This window comes from Haemaphysalis longicornis, unplaced genomic scaffold (assembly GCF_048455015.1).
Source record: "Haemaphysalis longicornis isolate Haplotype H1 unplaced genomic scaffold, Haemaphysalis longicornis Haplotype H1 scaffold_12, whole genome shotgun sequence".
Lineage (NCBI taxonomy): Eukaryota > Metazoa > Arthropoda > Arachnida > Ixodida > Ixodidae > Haemaphysalis > Haemaphysalis longicornis.
The window spans coordinates 81,592,814-81,611,166 of NW_027526225.1; the positions used below are offsets into that span (position 1 = coordinate 81,592,814).

Here is an 18,353-nt window from a genome sequence, read left to right on the forward strand (position 1 = left end):
TTCTATGTGCTCGGTCAGGGCGTCCAGCTTCTGTCTGTACTTGGTCCAGTCCGTCATCGCTTGCTTGCGGGGGGTCGGCGCTTTGCCGCAATCTCGAGGACGCAGTGGTCGCTGCCCAGCGTTTCGCCCGTGTTTCGCCAGCGAGCCCCGGCGGCGTTGCAGAATGCCAGGTCTGGGTTAGTGTCTCGTTGCGTGGATGTGCCGTGTCTCGTGTGTGTCGATGGGTTGTTTAGTAGTTGATACTCCGCTTCCATGGCTTCCTCGTAAAGGCTTTGGCCCTTTGTCGTGGACTTCGGGTACCCCCACGCCGTGTGCGGTGCGTTGAAGTCTCCGCACACGAGCGCGGTGTTGTCCCCTGCCAACTGCTTCGTCTTGTGCATAAGAGTTCGAAACCGTTGTTGGAATTGCTTGGGATTGCTGTATGCGTTCACGATGAAGACGCTCTCCTTTCGCTTGCGGCCCGTGACGACCTCGATAGCTAGGTGTTCGATGGCACTGTTTTGAAGCAGGCCGTGCTCGATGTATGTGAGTCCCTTCTTCACCAGGGTACACACCCCTTGTCCCGCACCTTTCCCAGTCGTTCTTGCACTGGGCGGGCTGGCGTACACTCTAAGAAAAATGGTAGTCAGTAGTGACTCATTTTACAGAGTCATTGGCTTGCTACAGAATTGACTACCTTTGGACTCTTATGGGGAGGGTCACCAGACTCTCTTTCAAACAGAGTCCTGGGACTCTTAGGGAGGGAGTCGTGACGAAGAGTCAAGAGTGAGTCTGCAGGACTCCTGAAAATTAGTCACAGTGACTCCGAAATGGTAAACGAAAAGAGTCTGCTTGACTACCTTGTGGCCCAGCAATGAGAGTCGTCCTGACTCTGTTTAGAAAAGAGTCTTGTGACTCTGTTAGACCGAGTCAAAAAAGGCTATGCAGGACTCTGTAAGGGAAGTCACCTCGACTCCTAATTTTCAAACGAAGAGAGTCTTCATGACTACTTTGCGAGTAGTAAAAGTAGTCACACAGACTCTCCGTTTGGCTATAGAGAGCCCGCTTGGCTACTTTGGCTACTACATGACCCCAGCCAAGTCGCCCTGACCTGCTGAAAGGGAATCCCGCGACCCCTGAGATAGAGCATGCAGGACTCTGCAGCACCGTCACCGACACTGAAAATCTGCAAAGAAAAGTCCAGTCGATTATTTTCCGACTCGAGCAAACAGAATCGCTTCAGAGTCGATAGGATAAAAAAATACCATACAGATACTATTATGACCCTATAAGGACAGCCATGCATACATGCAAGAAACATCAATGCAAAGTACCAAAACAACCATTTTATTGAAATAAAGCCTACAACCGTTTCAAATTATTCATTGGCTCAATGACTAGAAAAAAATTGACACAAAATAAAAATCACGAGTTTTTGTCTTAGACAACATACAATGGACTATAAGAAACGTGAGAAATACAAGATTCAAAATTATCACCTTAAAATTTGTGTCTCACATAACAAAAACTTGTTACATTGAACGGGACAAGCAACACTGAGTTCACATATACAAAACACAACCCTACAACAGTGATCAGCCATCAGCTGGTTGCTCACTAACTTTACAAAATGATAAGTGAATATGAAAACACAATTTTTTTAAAAACCACATTTATAAAAAAATGCTACAAGAAATAAAAATCACGAGTTTGTCTTAGACAACATATACATGACTAGAAGAAACGTGAAAAATACAAGATTCAAAATTATTACCTTAGACAACATTCGTGTCTCAAACAACAAATTGTAACATTGAACAGGACAAGAAACACTTGAGCTCACATATACAAAACACAACCCTACAACAGTAATCAGCCAACAGCTGCTGGCTCAACAACTTCACAAAATGTTAAGTGAATATGAAAACACAATTTTTCTTAAAACCACATTACATTATAACAAATACAAATATTTGAAAATGTCATTTTAGACAACTGAAGTGAAAAAAATTCTAGAACAATACAACTGGCAAATTGAAAACAGGACAATAAAATACACAAAACAGAGTTCGGGAGTGTTATTGCTTAATAAAAATTTCATATTGAACACATTCATATTTCATGCATACAGCTAGGTTCGGCTTTATGATAAGACCACTTTGACCACTCATACGCAATGCAAATGAACATTAAAAAAAAGGGTGTCAAAGAATTATTAATGGATGATTGTTATAATTTTCCTGAGAATATTTTGTTCATTTTAGAACACAGAAATTTACTCGGAGGCTATATGTTGCAACACCCACCACTTGATCTGCTGGCCCTGGACAGTGTATTTATTCCCTGGCTGTCCCTGCACGAGCTCTCAAGGTAGTGACTACCTTTGTCGCCGGCATTTAGGTGCTCAAGCATGCGCCCTTTCGCACCACCATCAATTCCTCCAAAACTGTAAAGGTCTGCTTTGCAGACTTCAAGTACTGCAGGTTGTATGCCCAGTACATGGCACATACAAGAGCGATTCCTGACGTGAAGTCAAAGACGTTAACGGATACATGTTCGCACACCACCTTAATTGAGTCGGACCACAGTGGGCTGCTCCCCGTGTACAGCAGAGTCGGTCGCGAGTATGCAGTATCTGGGTCCTGTAAAAAAAAGACAAATAATGCTGAAATTTAGCTGCTGTAAAAAAGTTCTTTATGTGGACAGCCATCAATATGTATAAATTATTACTCTGACTGTCTTTAGTATGCCACGTGGACTGAAAACTAAAATACCTGCGATGATAAGTTACATGGAAAGCTCAGTTATAGTACACTCCCCGGTTATGCGAAGACCCGCTTCTTATGATTAATCATTGGGGTCGCAGCAACCTGCCTTTAGAACCTACACATTAAATACGCCGGTTGTATAACGCACAAGTACACGAAGCTAGCTTCATGTGATGCATGACTCGCAACCTGACACCCTTATAGCGGTTCCGAGGCGCAACCCCTACACCAAATATGAATACTCAAGGTCGGGTCTAATCAGCCGGTTTTACTTTCGCCTGGACGGAACTGTACAAATTTCACGCCGGCTCCGTCTGGACGGAACGCTAAGCTCTCAGTTGTAATCCGTCTGGGAAGGATAACTCACAGCGCTCTGTTCCGTCTGGACGGAACTTTAGCACTTGTATATCGTTCCGTCTCGACGGAACGCTAGCCACAGCCTTTACTTTAACATTGCGCTATCTCCCGGCTTGTCTCTTTGTGGCACCACTTTTTTTCTACTCGTTTCTTTACTACCCCAGTATGCTCAAGGCATTATCTCAAGCAATCGCGACTGCAGCCGCTCGTGCCTGTTTTTCTGTTAGTTCACAATCGGTGAAGGGTGCTCAGAGCCACAAGGTCAATTTTTATTTTTCTGGATGAGCACAACAAACAAATGCTTCAAATGCCACTCACGCTTGGTGATAAGATCAAAATAACCGAAGAGACCGAAAAAACGCTGAGCTACCGCCGACCCTTCCGTCTACATTCGTTGCTTCTTTGTTCACGAATAACAGCAGGCAGTTCCATTTAGCAAATGTCCTGCTTCACCCATTGCATTGGCATTCTCGCACTTTTGCTATGTTCAGCTTTATCCCATGGCACACAGCTAACACAGCAAAACGTTTTTGGAGCGCAGATATTGTGGAAGTAAATTTTTTTTTCAAGAATAGGTGCTTAGGTCACGCACTCACAAATTACATGAGGACAAGTTACACAGTAAATACCATGTTGCGCCGAACCATTTACAAAGCGCTGTTGTCTGTTCATTTTCGACTTATCATGTCTGTATCTAGTCTGTGCTACTTCAAGATGTTAAAAAGCACTAGCAACTACCCCGCTGTGGATCTTCCCAAAGCTTGATTTTGCTGGCTGATATCTTAAACACACTGGTTCCTTCCCAGGGTCTGGAGTTCCCCTTAAGGCTTCTCTTTATGGGAAGTTACAAAATTGAGGTTATCAAGACACCAAAATTTTGAGTGCACTTTACCTTTAGGAAAGCAAAAAAGTACATGGTCAGGGATATTTCGCTACCGGTGGTCAAAGTAACCATAAACGTTAAGCCTAAACACGTCAGCCAGCCTTTCTAAAGAGCAACAATTTTTTCCCAGTTGCTCTCTCTTACATGTACAGCATTTTTTTTAGTTTAATATTGGGTACACCCTAATATTTTTAATGCCGAGGGCAACTCAAGCCAAGAGCCATTTTTTTTTGCCAATGTTGCCATCTAATTCGCAAATTAAGCTCACTGTTCTCACCAGTATCGTGAAGATGTCATCCTCTCTTTCCTTCACCAAATGGGGCAACCAAACGGTAGCGCTGACACCTTTTGCATCTGTAAAGAGAGCAAACTAAAGTTGTACAGCCGAACCCAACTGATGGAAACCATTTTCATCGATTTATCCAGTATGTCGAACTCCTTCCGCTAACAGTATAGTTGCAGTGAAAAATATAGCAAAAATTACGTCTATATCGAATAAAAATACAAGCGAAACCCGCTATATCGAACGGCAAATGACGCAGGAATGCGCCCCCCCCCCCCGCCGCGGTGGCTCAGTGGCTAAGGCGTTGCGCTGCTGAGCACGAGGTCGCGGGTTCGATTCCCGGCCGCGGCGGCCGCTTTTCTGATGGAGGGGAAAAGCAAAAACGCCCGTGTGTACGAGATTTCGGCGCACGTTAAAGATCCCCAGGTGATCAAAATTAATCCGGAGCCCTCCACTACGGCGCGCCTCATCGCCTGCGTTGCGTCGGCGCGTAAAGCCCTACAATCAAGGAATGCGCCCCCCTCCCCCCCCCCCCAAGTTGGCTTTTCCTCAAGGTGAAAGAGAAATACCGCCGGCCCATTTATCTCGGCCGCTCATCATCAGTTGGCGGCTCCTTACCTCCTTCTCGCTCTCCCTTCCTATCGTAACGCACCTGCGCCGTCTAAGGCGAGTTGTTGCACCCCCATGCAAAAATATGATCGTGGGCTGTCCACCAGGTTTTTTTCGTTCTTTGAGTTTGTACTGCTCGCGCTTTTTAGGCTTTTTTTCCGAAGTGTAGCTGTGGTGGCTAGCGCTTGATTGATTGTAAGGTTTAACGTGCCGACGCAACGCAGGCGATGAGGCGCGCCGTAGTGGAGGGCTCCGGATTAATTTTGACCACCTGGGGATCTTTATCGTGCGCCGAAATCTCGTACACACGGGCGTTTTTGCTTTTCGCCTCCATCAGAAAAGCAACCGCCGCGGCCGGGAATCGAACCCGCGACCTCGTGCTCAGCAGCGCAACGCCTTAGCCACTGAGCCACCGCGGCGGGTGTGGTGGCTAGCGCTAGAAACGTTTATTTGACGGCTCAGCTAGCGCGAAGCGGCCGAATTTGCATTTCGTCGTGAAGTTGGCAATTATAAATCGAGTCAAAAGCGGTGTAGAGCTATAGTACTACAAAGGAATTGTCATCTAGTGCAAGATAACGCTGAGTGCACACATGGCGTGCACACAAATTTCCTTGCCTGCTTCCTTGTGCCAGATTTGCACGTACGTGTGCTCGTTAAGGAGGATATTCCCCGCTTTTTGCTCACGAATGTGGCCTTGAAAACGCTCCTGCGCCACCCTAACGCATAATAATAGTTCACTGCAAAGCCCACACAATGCTAATATACCTTTAGACCGGCGGCCTATGAACAAAACGCTTACGGTGTGCAAGCTGCAGCAGGATGGTGCGCAATTTCATGTTTATACAAAAAACAAAACATCTACGCGTTGCTGGAGCAGGCGAGACCAGGCTTGCGAGCAAAACATAGAAATGCTCTAGTAACGAGCACAGTCTCTGCGCAAGAATCAGTCACAGAAGTAGCATTAAAAGCGTTCTGCGCACCACCTATATTCCTCTAGCACCAGCCACTGTAAGCTTACCCACGCGGTATTCAGACATCATAACCTGAAAAAGCTGAAAAATAAAAGCCGCATTTCACTGTGCCTCGCCGTACCATTTAACCACAAAGCTACGCCAGCTTCCTCGAGGTCCGTGTGTGCGGGATTTCGGCGCACGTTAAGGATCCCCAGGTGGTCAAAATTAATCCGGAACCCTCCACTACAGCGTTCCTCATTGCCTGCGTTGCTTCGGTGCGTTAAACCCTTCAATAAATCAAGCTTCCTCGAGGTACCCGGCGTTTGCTTTGGTTGATGGCTACTGAAATGGAACAGTTGATACACTTTCAACCGTTATCAAAGGGAACTTATTTAACACTAGTTTACCTTCGCAAACATTATAGTGAGAGTGAGGGATGGGGAGGGGAGGAGGGCAGGCCCATTAGTGCTAGTAAAATCTGCGGAGCGGGCAGTACTGAGCATGGTTTGGGTGCGAAGCAGGTGTCGATCGTTATTTGCTCAAGTTACTGCACCCTACATGCAAAGCTATGTCGGCAATGTGACGCCAGCACACAGGGGGAGCAGGCACTCGTGTGAGCCGAGCACACAGTGGCCGTAGATACCCTTATACTATCTCGCGCCGGATCACTAACAATTGTTGTCAGCGCTCTTGCGGCATGGCGACAAAGCAAACATGCGAGCGAGCAGACAGCAACATATCGCAGTGGGACACGCAGCCTCGCTCCCGATATCTCAACAACGCATGTCCGTGCGTTTTCCTCGGCCGCTGCCAGGAGACGGCACCGGGATCTTCGGCTGTGCGCACCGCGGTTCGTATTTGAATTGCCCATGACTGTACGCGCAAAATTATATTCTACCAATACATACGCGTCCCGCATTTGTACGAAGTGACTGCTGCTTGGCGCCGAAATAAGCCGCTGTCGAGCACCTACTCGTTTCTTTTCATGTTGACATTTCGCCCCTCTGTCAGCCTGAGCCAAATTCATCAAAGCGCACTCAGCATTCCGTGTTCAGGGTCAAATAAAAGCGCCAGAGGAAGTGAAACAAACTTTCACTGCGCCTTGGCCGTGGAGCGGCCATCGTGTTCAAGGTCGCCGTTTCGTCGGCGGCGAGCCATCGGCGGCGGCTCGCGCCAACGGTCATGCTGCCCTGTTCGCATACTGAGGCCGTCGAAAAACCTGCCACTCACGCAGAAATTAGGTTGGACGTTTCTGCCACGACTGTCCGCATAGTATTCAAGCAGCATATCTTACACAATTGAGCGTTATTCGCAAAGTGCACGAAGTTTTTTCACGAGGGAAAATCTCTCGCCGCGGTGAATACTTCACTTACCTCTATCAGATGCAGTTGCTGTGTTGCCGCAGCTCCGTCCGTATATCTTCCCTTATCATGGACGCTGTCCTCACGTGGAGCACGGCAAAAGCACTGTAAAATTGTCGCGACACTGACCAGCGAAACCACGTAGTTACGAAAACCGCCCTAACGGCCACAATACAAAGAACGCCTCGCCGGCGGAGCGCGCAGGCAGTTCAAAAGCTTCCACTCCGGCTGCTCGCCTGCTCGCGGGAAACGCCTGACGTCACACCTGCGGCGACCAATCAGAGCGGCATCTCTTTTTTTTGTTTTCTATGCTCCTCGACTAGGTTCCCCTCTCCCGCCAAGTTGCGCCCCGTACCGAGTCGAAAGAGAGTCGCCAAAATTATGACTCTGATCGGTGACTCTGTTCTGACTCACCAAGCGTTAAAGGTAGTCGCGGCGCCGGGGACTCTCTTTTGACCACCTTTTTTCTTAGAGTGTAGGAGCGGTACCCCGGCAGGCCCGGGGGAGCCTCGCTGTGCGTTTCTTGTAGGAGTATTACGTCTGGCCGCCGGCCGGCTTGTCTGATGTACTGTTGTAAGAGTGCCTTCTTTTTGCGCAGGCCGTTCGCGTTCCACTGCCACACCACGAGCTCTCGCGTTACCGCTGTTCGGGCCATGTTGGACGACTCTTGCTTGGGTGCTGCTGCTGCTGCTGTTGGTGGGTTAGCTCGTCGGGTCGCGTTAGAAGTTGTTGTATTTGCGCTAGTATGCGTTCCATGTTGGTCATGCGAATGTTCATGTCTGCTGTCGTTGCCTCCAGCGCCGCTAGTCTTCGGTTGATTGCCTCCTGGTCCATTCCAAAACGGTCCATGCGCTCTTCCAATTGCTGGTGGCGTCTTTCGATCGCGTTTGTCACCGTAGCACGTCTTTTCGCCCTGGGGCCGAAGTCTTCTTCGGTTGTGTTTCCGTTCTGCGTCGTTGTTGTTGTTTCTTCTTCAATTGGTTCTGCGACTCGCGGTTCGGCGGCGTGTGCCTGTTCGGGTTCCTGCGTCTGCATTTGTTCTTGGTCTTGCTCTTGCTCCTGGGCTCGCGCTTGTCTCTGTGCCTGTCTGTGCGCTGTCCTTGGTGATAGATCTGGGATTTGGTGTTGCTGATGTTGCGGCTGTTAGTCGGCAAGGAGCATGTCTAGCTTCCTGCTGACCTCTTGTAGATGCCGCTCTTGTTGTGCGAGTTGTGCTTTAAGGCGCGCGTTTTCATTGCGGAGTTCAATCATCTCCGGAGTTGGTTGCGGTGGTTGTTGTTGCGGTGCATTACTCTTGAGTTCCTGCGGGTTGGCTTCCCGCTTCGGTCGTGGCTCGGTCACGGCGGCAGCCCACGTCACGCCCTCTCTCGGGCTTGGCTTGACCTGATTTCCATTGCCACTACGGCGGCTCGTTTCGCCTCCTCCGGGTGCTGCCGGAGCGCCGCCAGCCGTTGTTGTTGTTGCCGCCGCCGCTCTGTTGACGTCAGCGTTTCTATGTGGCGTCCGTTTCGCGCCATTTCCGACCGTTCGCAGCTGCGGGAAGTCGGCTAGGCCTAATGGCGGCGCTCGCCGCTGCTCCTCCGCCCGCTTGCGCTCCCATCGGCGCTGCTTGACCACGTGTGGGGTCTTGTAACGATTCTTGCATCCCGCCACCCCGGTGGGGTGCGCCCCGCCGCATAGCTTGCAGCGGGGTGTGCATTCTTGTTCGTGTGTGGGGCCCGGGTTGGGCGCTCCGCACGCAAAGCATATCTCGGTGTCCGGATAGGGACACACGTCTACGCGGTGACCTAGTCTGCCGCAGCAGTGGCACACCTCGTAGTGTTGTCTGTATAAGGTACATCTCGTTAGCACAGCTCCGTATTTCACTACGTTAGGTACTTTCGTACCCGCGAAGGCCACTATTACCGTGGTGGTGTTTCCGATCCTGTGCGCTTCGAGCGCGAGTGGGTTCGCTTCGTTCACGATATTTTCTTGTAAGTCCTGCTTCGTATCTGATAGCGAGATGCCTCGAATGACGCCCTTTACGGTGCCGTCTGGCGCCGACGAGTACGCGCTGACCTCGTATTCCCTACCCGCGATTCTGAGCTGGCGAATGCCTGTGTACATTCGAGCCCTATGTTCGTGCGGGGTACTTATCACGATGATGTTCTGAGCATTATTGGTGCAAATAGTGTCTTTTCTAGACTCCTGTAAGGTAGTTCCCGCCGTCGCGAAAATGGCTTCCATGAGCTTAGTTGCCTCGGTGCGCGCCACGTTTAGCCCGCCACGTGGCCTAAGTATGATTTTGATCTCCTCTTTCGGCAGCGCATGCGGCATGCGTGCTGCCTTGGTGAGTCTAACCGCGACTTGCTTCGCGAAACGCGCCTGATTTATAGAGGCTGCAGGAGGAGTAGCCAAAGCAACAGGGACCGACTCACCGCTGCCGCCGCGGCCGCCATCGCCGCCGGCCGCCCCGATCGCCTGCCGCCGCATCCGCCGCCTCGCCACCTGCCATCCCTCGTCGTCTTCTTCCTCCGTCGTTGGGTCCGTGCCGGTAACTGCTACCGCCACCCGTCCGTGGTCGTGGTTCACGTGCATCGTAGGTGCTTGAGGGCTATCTTCAGGTAGAAAAGTGGTGCCGATGTCCATTGTCGTCGTCATCTCCTCCAATGTAGCTGCCATCTCCGTCATGGCGGCCGTCGTCGACGCGCCCGGCCCGAAGTCGTGCTAGGCCTAGGTTAGGCCTAGCTGGCCGACCACGTTGGCCGATCTGTCTTCGCCAGTAAATAGATGAAAATCGATGCAGCTCACTCGAAATTGGTGTCGATCGATTCCGTAGGTCGAGCAGCGTTGCCCTATAGCAGAAGTTCGTCGATATTTCCAATTGGCTAGGCACAAATAATCATAACCGTCGGAGCCGATGTGAGACACGTCCGCTCACTGCGGCGATCGCAGCGCCTCCCCAAACTACATTTAAAAAATTCTGCGTGCAGCTTTCCCACTCATCGCAGTCCTTTCAGCAGTGATTACTCGTAGTTATTTAGCAAATGTTAAATTTTTTGCGCAGCTAATATTGGGGGGAACTTGCTTTGTGCACAGTTTCAAGTCTCACACGTTGCGCGACTAGGTTCCTGAGCCATGGAAACTATCCCATAGAAATGCATGGGGAATAATTACACAAAAAATATTCAGAATCCTGGAAAATTATTTTACTGTTTTCATCTTCACGTTGACTTTTGCTTTGTGCCAAATATCACTTTCTTGAAGTGGTTTTGCTAGGTTCCTGAGAGGTCGGAATTTTGAGCGAGAAAGCTGGGTATGTCTGGCGTATCCTTAAGAAATTTTGCGGGCATGTCTGCTGTACCTTTAGAAAGTTTAATTTTCTGCCCCTTCCACCTACCGACACAACGATCAACTTGCCAGAGCTTTTCCACTATTTGACCTGCTCATTTTCTTCCATTAAATACTCTTATGTTGCCCTGCATGCATGCACATTTTAGGTGAAAGATCAGTGTTTCTGACCCTGTTGCTTGGACAGCTTAAGTGGTTTAGCTGAACATTTTGCGTATGGGTGCTCATATTTTTTTTCCCTTTACATATTTTCGTTTACTTGTGTAAGGCATACAGTATGTAAATTCATTAGGCTGCTGTTCTTCGCCATGGTTGAATTTTCTTCACATGCAGGCTGTCCCTGTCGACGTTTGCTTCAGCGAAGGCACGAGGGCCATCGTTGTGGCTGGTTTTATGAAAAACAGCTAATTCGGCACCCTCAATTAATTCATTCACAAGAAGTTACTGAGTGTTTTAAAAATATCTTTGAGGTGAGATTTTTCAGCAGAGGTAGAATTTCATCCTTGGGGCATTCCTTCCTCTCAACCGTGCATGCTGAAAAAGTGTGGTGTGCATTATAAACAACTGGAGGGACCGCACTGTTGCTCAGAACAGGCTTCAGTTTCTCATTGCAGCATGGTGACCATCACTTTAGCTGGGACTTTAGAGATAAAGGGCACCTATATATTTCTAGGGGCAAAGATTAGACACACAGACAGGGTGATGTAAACTTTTATTGAAGCAATAGAGGAATGTGGTGTGGGAGAAGAAGCTATGGGCAACGAGTGACCATCTTAGTCCGATTGACTGTACGCTGCAGTTGCCCGAGTTCAGGGCCCTCTGATCTTTGAGCGGGTAATAGGAGAGATTTTTTCAATTGGTGCATGTATGTTAAGCAGCTATCTGCCTCTGACTGTGGCTGAACTGACACGAGATTCTCTAAAATAATCGTCGTCATTTTGAAGTGATGTGGTATTGGTGCACAAATGCATGTGTGCCTTGGTTGGAAGTCCCGCAGAGGAGTGGAAGATTGTAGAAATCGCACAGTACGTCTTGCTACTGTGCACATCTACTCAACCTTAAAACGACAGGCAGAACAATGCACCCTCATTCTCCTGCTCCTCCACAAAATTCCCTAACCAAGGAAAACGTGCACATTATAATGCCATTTTGCTTAAAAATTTCAGCCATAATTTTAGAGAATTTAGCCCCATAAATGTGAAAGCAGTGCTTGACTAGGTAGGCTGAAATCCGGCATCGCAACAGAGAAATGGTGGGCAAAATGAATGACAGCCTGGTTACACACACAATGCACCCATGATCTTTCACAGATCTCCAAATACTATATTGTACATAGGCTCGTACCGTCAGGCTCAATTGTTATAACCAATAATAAGTGTAATTAATAAGCGGTTTATCGAAGTTGATGGTGCCGTGAATTTATTGTTATGTCCAATGATGTTATGAGTGGGTTGGACTGTATATATAATGTTCCTGTGGGTTGTTTTTATTGCTTCGAAATAATCTTTGGCTGCTACAACTCCCTTATTTCTTCTCTCCAAAACAGCCTTATTGCTGCTCCCAAACAGTCCAAAATGACGGGCCAACCACATCACTTCCAGTGGGTTCCAGTTGCTTTGAGGCCTCTGGACAGCTTGGAATGTACCCCAGAGCTTGCGACGTGTGGATAAACCTCCGAGCCAATGCGCGATCCAGCTCATCCCTGCCTGCCAGCCAGTTGGCATGACATCTGCAGGCAGTGTGGTGTGCTGGTAGGCCATCCATTTAGCAATGGGACTTGGAGCACTTTTCCCTACTTTCCACACTACCGCCTTCAGCTGCAGTATCCTCTGGTCCAGCTTGACATTGGTGACGTGGCACAGTGGACCAGATCCTGGAACAGCTCTACCTCCTTCACCAGCTCCACCATGGCAAGGCACTTGCAGAACTGGACCCCGTTGGCGACATGGTGCTGTGTGGAACGCAGGGCTGGCTTCCCGAGTGGTGTAATGTGCAGTGGTTAAATAAAAACGCGAACTCTCAGCTGCAGAAACTGACGACACTGTGGATGAATTATCTGAGGCGCTGCTCTGTAACCAACATGGGCTGGGCTTCATGCAATTTGCCCACAGTGAGGCAGCACATGTGACCTAACCCTTGTTGTAGCTATCTTGCAGCTGTCACTAGAAGCAGTTATTCCTTGAATAACTTTTAAAGAAGTCATGAAAGTTAATCGTGAGCCTCACTCGTTGCGTCCAATGCTGTGCTCGGCACCAAAGGTGATTTTACGCTCAGTAATCAGTTCTAGTACCAATGGCCCTTCAGAACTTTGGAAAAAAAACCTGTTTGGCAAATGTAACAAAAATGGCGTCAAACATGAGGAATGATGGTGGTGGCATTGTCTCTAGAGAAAAAAACAGCTTTTTTGCAATACTTTGGGCAGCGTCTGCTTAACACCTCAAATTTGTCCCCGAGAGTGAGTCCGACTTTCTCTGTGACTGCACAATGGCTTCAGACAATGACAAGAACGACAATGATCGTGGTGATGCACTGGGTAATGCTTGTGAGTAACTATGCATAAGTAACGCAAACCTACTGCTCCCTTTTTGTTTGGTGTCCGGCAGGCATTGAGGCAGAGCTGCCCTTCATAGCAGTTTTTCCTTCACAGTTTTTAAGTTAATTCTAAGCTGAAACCCATCTTTTCAAATCATAATGCAAAAAAAATTATGATTAGAGAAAATTTTGAGAATTGAATGTTTTTGTTTTTTTTTAGAAACAATGTGGAGGTGCTTGGGCTATATACCGAAAAGCATGTAACGATAGCAAGGTGAAGCCTTCTGAGATTTGGGTGCACCCATTGTGGTGAAGGAGAAGGTCAGGCTTGGAAGAGTTCGGGCGATGCAGTTGTCCCTAGTTGACAAGGTAGCGACAGTGCAGTACAGCTGGTCAACGTTGTCAAGGAAGAACCATGAATGTTTGAGCAAGGGCCAAATCTTCACTGGTTTGATAGACACGTGGTAGTTGGGTCAACCGCTAATGACAGGTGTAGACATTGGGTAGGACACCGCAATGAGATCTGGCTGCTGGTACCCTATGCCACTGCCCTTCCATGGTGTCGCCTAGAAGACACATGGCAGGTTGTGCGACTGGCAGCATCAGGTACAACACTGGGGCCTAACGTCGTAACTACACTGGATTTGTTGCAGCACTTCCTGCCTCACCATCTCAGGTAAGAACACTAGAGAAACCAAACTTAACTGTGTGCCTGCCCCTCTCAATTCCAAACATTTCAACAAAGATGGAAAAATAAAATGCACGTAGCGAACCTGTTTGCTCTCTGCTGCTAAAGACAATATACCATTTACAATATACAATATACCATGTAGTTAATAATGGTCACACTAAAATGTGTGCAGGATCCCTTGCTGGTTTACAAGTTCCCCTATCCCTCTGTAGATATCCACAAATCTAATGGTCCTGTGCATAAAGTATTAGCTGTGCATAAATACATTCGCTCCAGTTGGTTCTACCATATTGAACGCAATGAGATGACAGCGGTGCTTCCTTGGCGAAAACAACCTGCCAAATTCTAACCTCTATTACTAAAAATATTTCCTATCAACACAATACATATTTGGATTCAGCAAGCTGACACCAAAACGACAAAATTTTGATACATCTTTCACATTCCAAGGTTTCTTCTATTTAATCCTACCTAACTGTGGCTTTAAAACGTTGAGAAGTTCATGTTCTGCAAAAATTTCCGCCCCGCATTTCGTGTCTCTAAAAGATATGGTAAACAAAACACTCGGAGAATGTAAAATCAATATGTACCACTGCTTTTCCTCACCACAGTATCTTGCACGTGCCTGCTTTCCTCACATAAAGTATCAAGCGCTCTATTTCTAGAAATATGCATATTTGAATGAGCAGCACAACCGCTGAACACGATGGTTCTCCGAGAACTGCTCATCGGTCGCATATGATAGAGGCCAGAAAAACTACAGGGGTAGAGATTTTTCCGGTGGAGCAACATCAGAATGCCTACCGGAATTACAAAATAGAAAAATTAAACGGCGGAGATAAGTCAGCTTCAACACTGAACTCGCCGAAACACAATTCAAGCATTCAACCAAGAACAACTCGACGTGTGGCTCCGCGGATCCAACATGTTTACCAACGTGTTTGTCAAATTTACTGCTGCAACTAACAAACTATTGAGCTACTTACCAACTAAGATTAGCCAACAGCTGCGGGCAGCTTGACAATGCTAAGCTTGAGGTATGCCAACAGAGACCAGAGTGATTCGAAAGGGACAGCGCAAGCCGCGCTGGTCGCGAAGCGAAGCGGGCGAAGGCTCAAAGGCGTGCGAACAATTTTTATTTTTTGTTGGCACGCGGCGTGCGAACGAAAAATAAAAATTGTTCCCACGCGGCGTGCGAACTAAAAATAAAAATTGTTCCCACGGGGCGTGCGAATAGGGACACCCGCCGCGCACGCCGTCAACGCTGCCGCCGGAGCCGCCGCCGCAGCCGCCGGCACAGCGCAACTCGCGACCGGAGCGCCCTCTCAGCGCCTAGGGTAAAGCCGCGCCCGCTTTGGAAGGCGCAGTTCCGAAACTGAAAAAGTATCTATAAACGTTGCAAACGCTTACATTCAGCGCAGCCGCAGACGCCGAGTCGCAGACAGGTTGTGGATGGGCACAGGTGCTTCAATCAAGTTTCAGCATTATTATTACTTACTGATGAGCCAATGAGAGTGCGCCGCGACCAAGGCCAGAGGGGTTTTAGTTCGCACGTCGCGTACAAACTAAAAGTAAAAGTTGTACGCACGAGGCGTGCGAATATGGCCACTCAAACGCTCACATTCAGCGCAGCCGCAGGCGCCGAGTCGCGGACAGGTTGTGGGCGGGCACAGGTGCTTCAATCAAGTTTCAGCCGTTTCAGTCTCATCGCAAATCTTGCCGTCGTACAGTGTAATATTTAGGCACCAAGACATTACCCAACTACTGTTTGGACACTTTATTACCTCTTTCGCTCCCCGCTTGGCCGTGACATGACATCACTTCTGAGAGGTAAACACATCGGTTTTTCGAACTTCCTACTGCCTTGCATGATCACACGCTTGAACGTCGTGCTGTCCTTGTTGAGAAGTTACCGCAGTTCGCGGGGAAACTTTGTTATTGTTAGAACTCTCGTGTAGCTTGCTGCGAGCTGACCCGGCCGGGGCGCGGAGCGATAAAATTCTTCTCGGGAAAACAGTCGTCCAGTTAAAATACGACATTGTACGGACCGTCGCCTAGAGCTAGCATTCACCGTTAACATTGGACAAGTTTTGTTTTTCTTGCGACAGTAGAGCGAAGAGAGTAGGGCGAGGATGCATTTTGCCAGGGAAGGCAAGGTCACCACTAGTGTCACTAAATTTACTGACACTAGTCACCACCAGATCTCCCGTGCAGATACTATTTGTCTTGCCTTATCTGGCCGGTGTAACAAGCGGAAAAACTGGCTCTTCAGTGAAAGATAACCCCACCCGTCCGCTAAGCCATCTGCATTATTACTTCCTGCTCTGCGAGTTGCTTCGCGCCTCCTCCGTGCCGGTAGTGTTTTGCGGTCCTCCCGATCACGGAATGTACGGGCACTTGTAGCTCGAGCTTATAATCGACGCCTCACCAAAGGGACGCTTGCAGCGCAACTGAACCCAGCGCAAGGGAGGAGCAAAAATAGTTAAGATAACAAAAGCTCCACAAGCGAAGACTGCCATTAGCAATCTGGAATGTTCTTAAGAAAAAATGTATAAGCGAAGACTTTTCCCCGTGCACCGCATACCCCCGTGAAAATGGAAAGAGCATTTCTAGCAAGACATCATAATTTCCGGCTTCATTTCTGACTAGATTATTAGATTCTAGCTGGAATCGACAGCTTCTAACTAGACAAATTCTTAATCCAGCTGGAGACGATTATTTCCAGCTTGCGGGTTTTTTCCCTTCTAGTTGGACTGACAAATGTTAGCTAGAAGTAAATCTCGATCCAGTTAGAAATGAACTAGAAACTGAATTTCTAGCTAGAAATTCTGCCTATTTCCAGTTAGACTATTTGTAGCTAGGGGAAATTTCTGGTTCAATAACGCAGCTAGAAAAAAACATATATTTTCATTTAATTGGGAAGCACTCTCAGCCAGTCGAGAGAGCGCCAGCAGAGTACCCTGCCAGTGTCGAACGCCCGGTGCCAGCGCAATACTCACTCCCAAAAATTTAGGCATAATCCGTGCACATGAGGAAAGATGCTAGCCTGTTGCCTCCTGAGCAGCAGCAGGGCTGTTTTACAAATCCCCCTGTGTCACTCAGAGGGGAAAAAAAAACCGGCAGGCGCAGTGGCATAGTGTGCGCTGTGTGAGTGTGTGCGTGTTTGTGGTTTGTGCGTGTGTTTGGGTCCCAGGTTGGGTACGCAAGCCTAAGTATGGGCAATTCTGCCTTCTGCGGCCCTGTACGCCTGGCTCCACCCACAATGAGTACAAGTAAAGTATTATTAGTATTATCATTATTATGGGGGGTTTGCAATTTTTTGTGGGAAATATCGTGTATTCGTTGCTGCTCCCTCTTTGCTGGGGTTATCAACAGCCACTTTTATCATGTGTCGAGTCACTGACCCCCACAGCGAGACGGACCCACACTGTTATAGGATAACGACGTGGCAACAAAACTGGAGAAAAGATAACGGTTTGGTTGAGGGGGCCATGGAGACAAATACAAGTTCGTCTTATTCGAAAGATTTGGCATTTTATAGTTCCCCCCGCACTCTTTGGCTGCAAGTGATGCTTTAGTCACCAAAAAATTAATCAATGTAAGTTAAAGTTTTCATTCTACCGCCAAATCGTGTGTTTCGTGACATTTGTCACGATGTCACATGTACAGGTCTTCAAGCGAACTTCTAGTGAGCTTCTTCTAGTGCGGCGAGCTGCGGGGCCTTGTTTACCGTCATTCCTCCTAGATGGCACCACCATACTGATCCGCACCGCTATTCGCCTTTGCTTTGTTTTTTTTTTTTTACTGTATTTCGCCTGGCCTGTTTTTATTACGGGAGGTAGTAATCATTTCGGGAAACATGGGGTACGTTCGACAAATATGGCCGCGTAAGACAATGTTGCTTACGCCAATCAGTCAGTGCCGTCTGAAGCAACCCCGAGGCGCTGCACTGTTGTGCAGCTATGAAAGCATAGTGCGCGCAGTACCAACAGCAGTACGCACTATGGTACTTGTAGGTTTACTTGTATGTTTGTTTCACCCTACCATTCTTACTACTGTAAAATGAATATGCTTTACATTTAAATGAAAATAGCTCGTTCTGCAAGCTTATAAGTCCTGCCTAACTTGCATTTGCTTATTACGGCCTCAGTCAATCGCACGGCTGTGCATATGACTTCATCTGTTCTAGTGTGGGAAATGAGCTAGTGAGCCTCATGGCCCTTCCATTTTTTCCTGATTATGTAGCTTATTTGAGTGAAGTTTAGGTTAAAAATGGGGCCGTATGATTCCAACGAGGCAATCTTTGGATTTTGTTTTGTCTGCGTGGCCCCTTTAAGTGTTGAAGATCACATGATGTGAATAGAGGATTTTGTAACTGGCCAAAAATAAGGCAATTTTTCTTCTTGGCTTGTCTTACAAAGTGGCGGCGCACCTCTTAGGCACAGCATGTCAGGCACTGGGGCTGACACAGCAAGTGCCTTTCTTGCAAATTAACGTGAAGGAAGTAAGTTTCACAGAATCCTACCCGTGTTCTGAGGCCTCTGTGGTGGCACGGTTTTTTGTGCTGGTGCGTCGAGCATTTCACATTGCAAGGGATTGAGGTAAAG

The 18,353-nt window shown here is 48.0% G+C and overlaps 1 protein-coding gene and 1 long non-coding RNA gene across 2 annotated transcripts in view; one reads left to right on the plus strand and one right to left on the minus strand.

The window, feature by feature from the left end:
• Positions 1-1,302: 1,302 nt before the first annotated feature.
• On the minus strand, positions 1,303-7,413 carry LOC144162861 (uncharacterized). The gene is made up of 3 exons (XR_013320785.1): positions 7,206-7,413; positions 4,265-4,341; positions 1,303-2,621 (listed from the first exon to the last, which is right to left on the minus strand). It is a non-coding gene; the product is annotated as an uncharacterized LOC144162861 (long non-coding RNA).
• Positions 7,414-15,353: 7,940 nt separating this feature from the next.
• The window catches only part of Yip2 (yippee interacting protein 2), a 35,849-nt gene continuing 32,849 nt past the window's right edge, over positions 15,354-18,353 (plus strand). Inside the window, exon 1 of the mRNA XM_077693575.1 lies at positions 15,354-15,576. Coding sequence (XP_077549701.1) covers positions 15,558-15,576 — 19 coding nt within the window. The 5' untranslated portion in view covers positions 15,354-15,557. The remainder of the gene's footprint in view (positions 15,577-18,353) is intronic.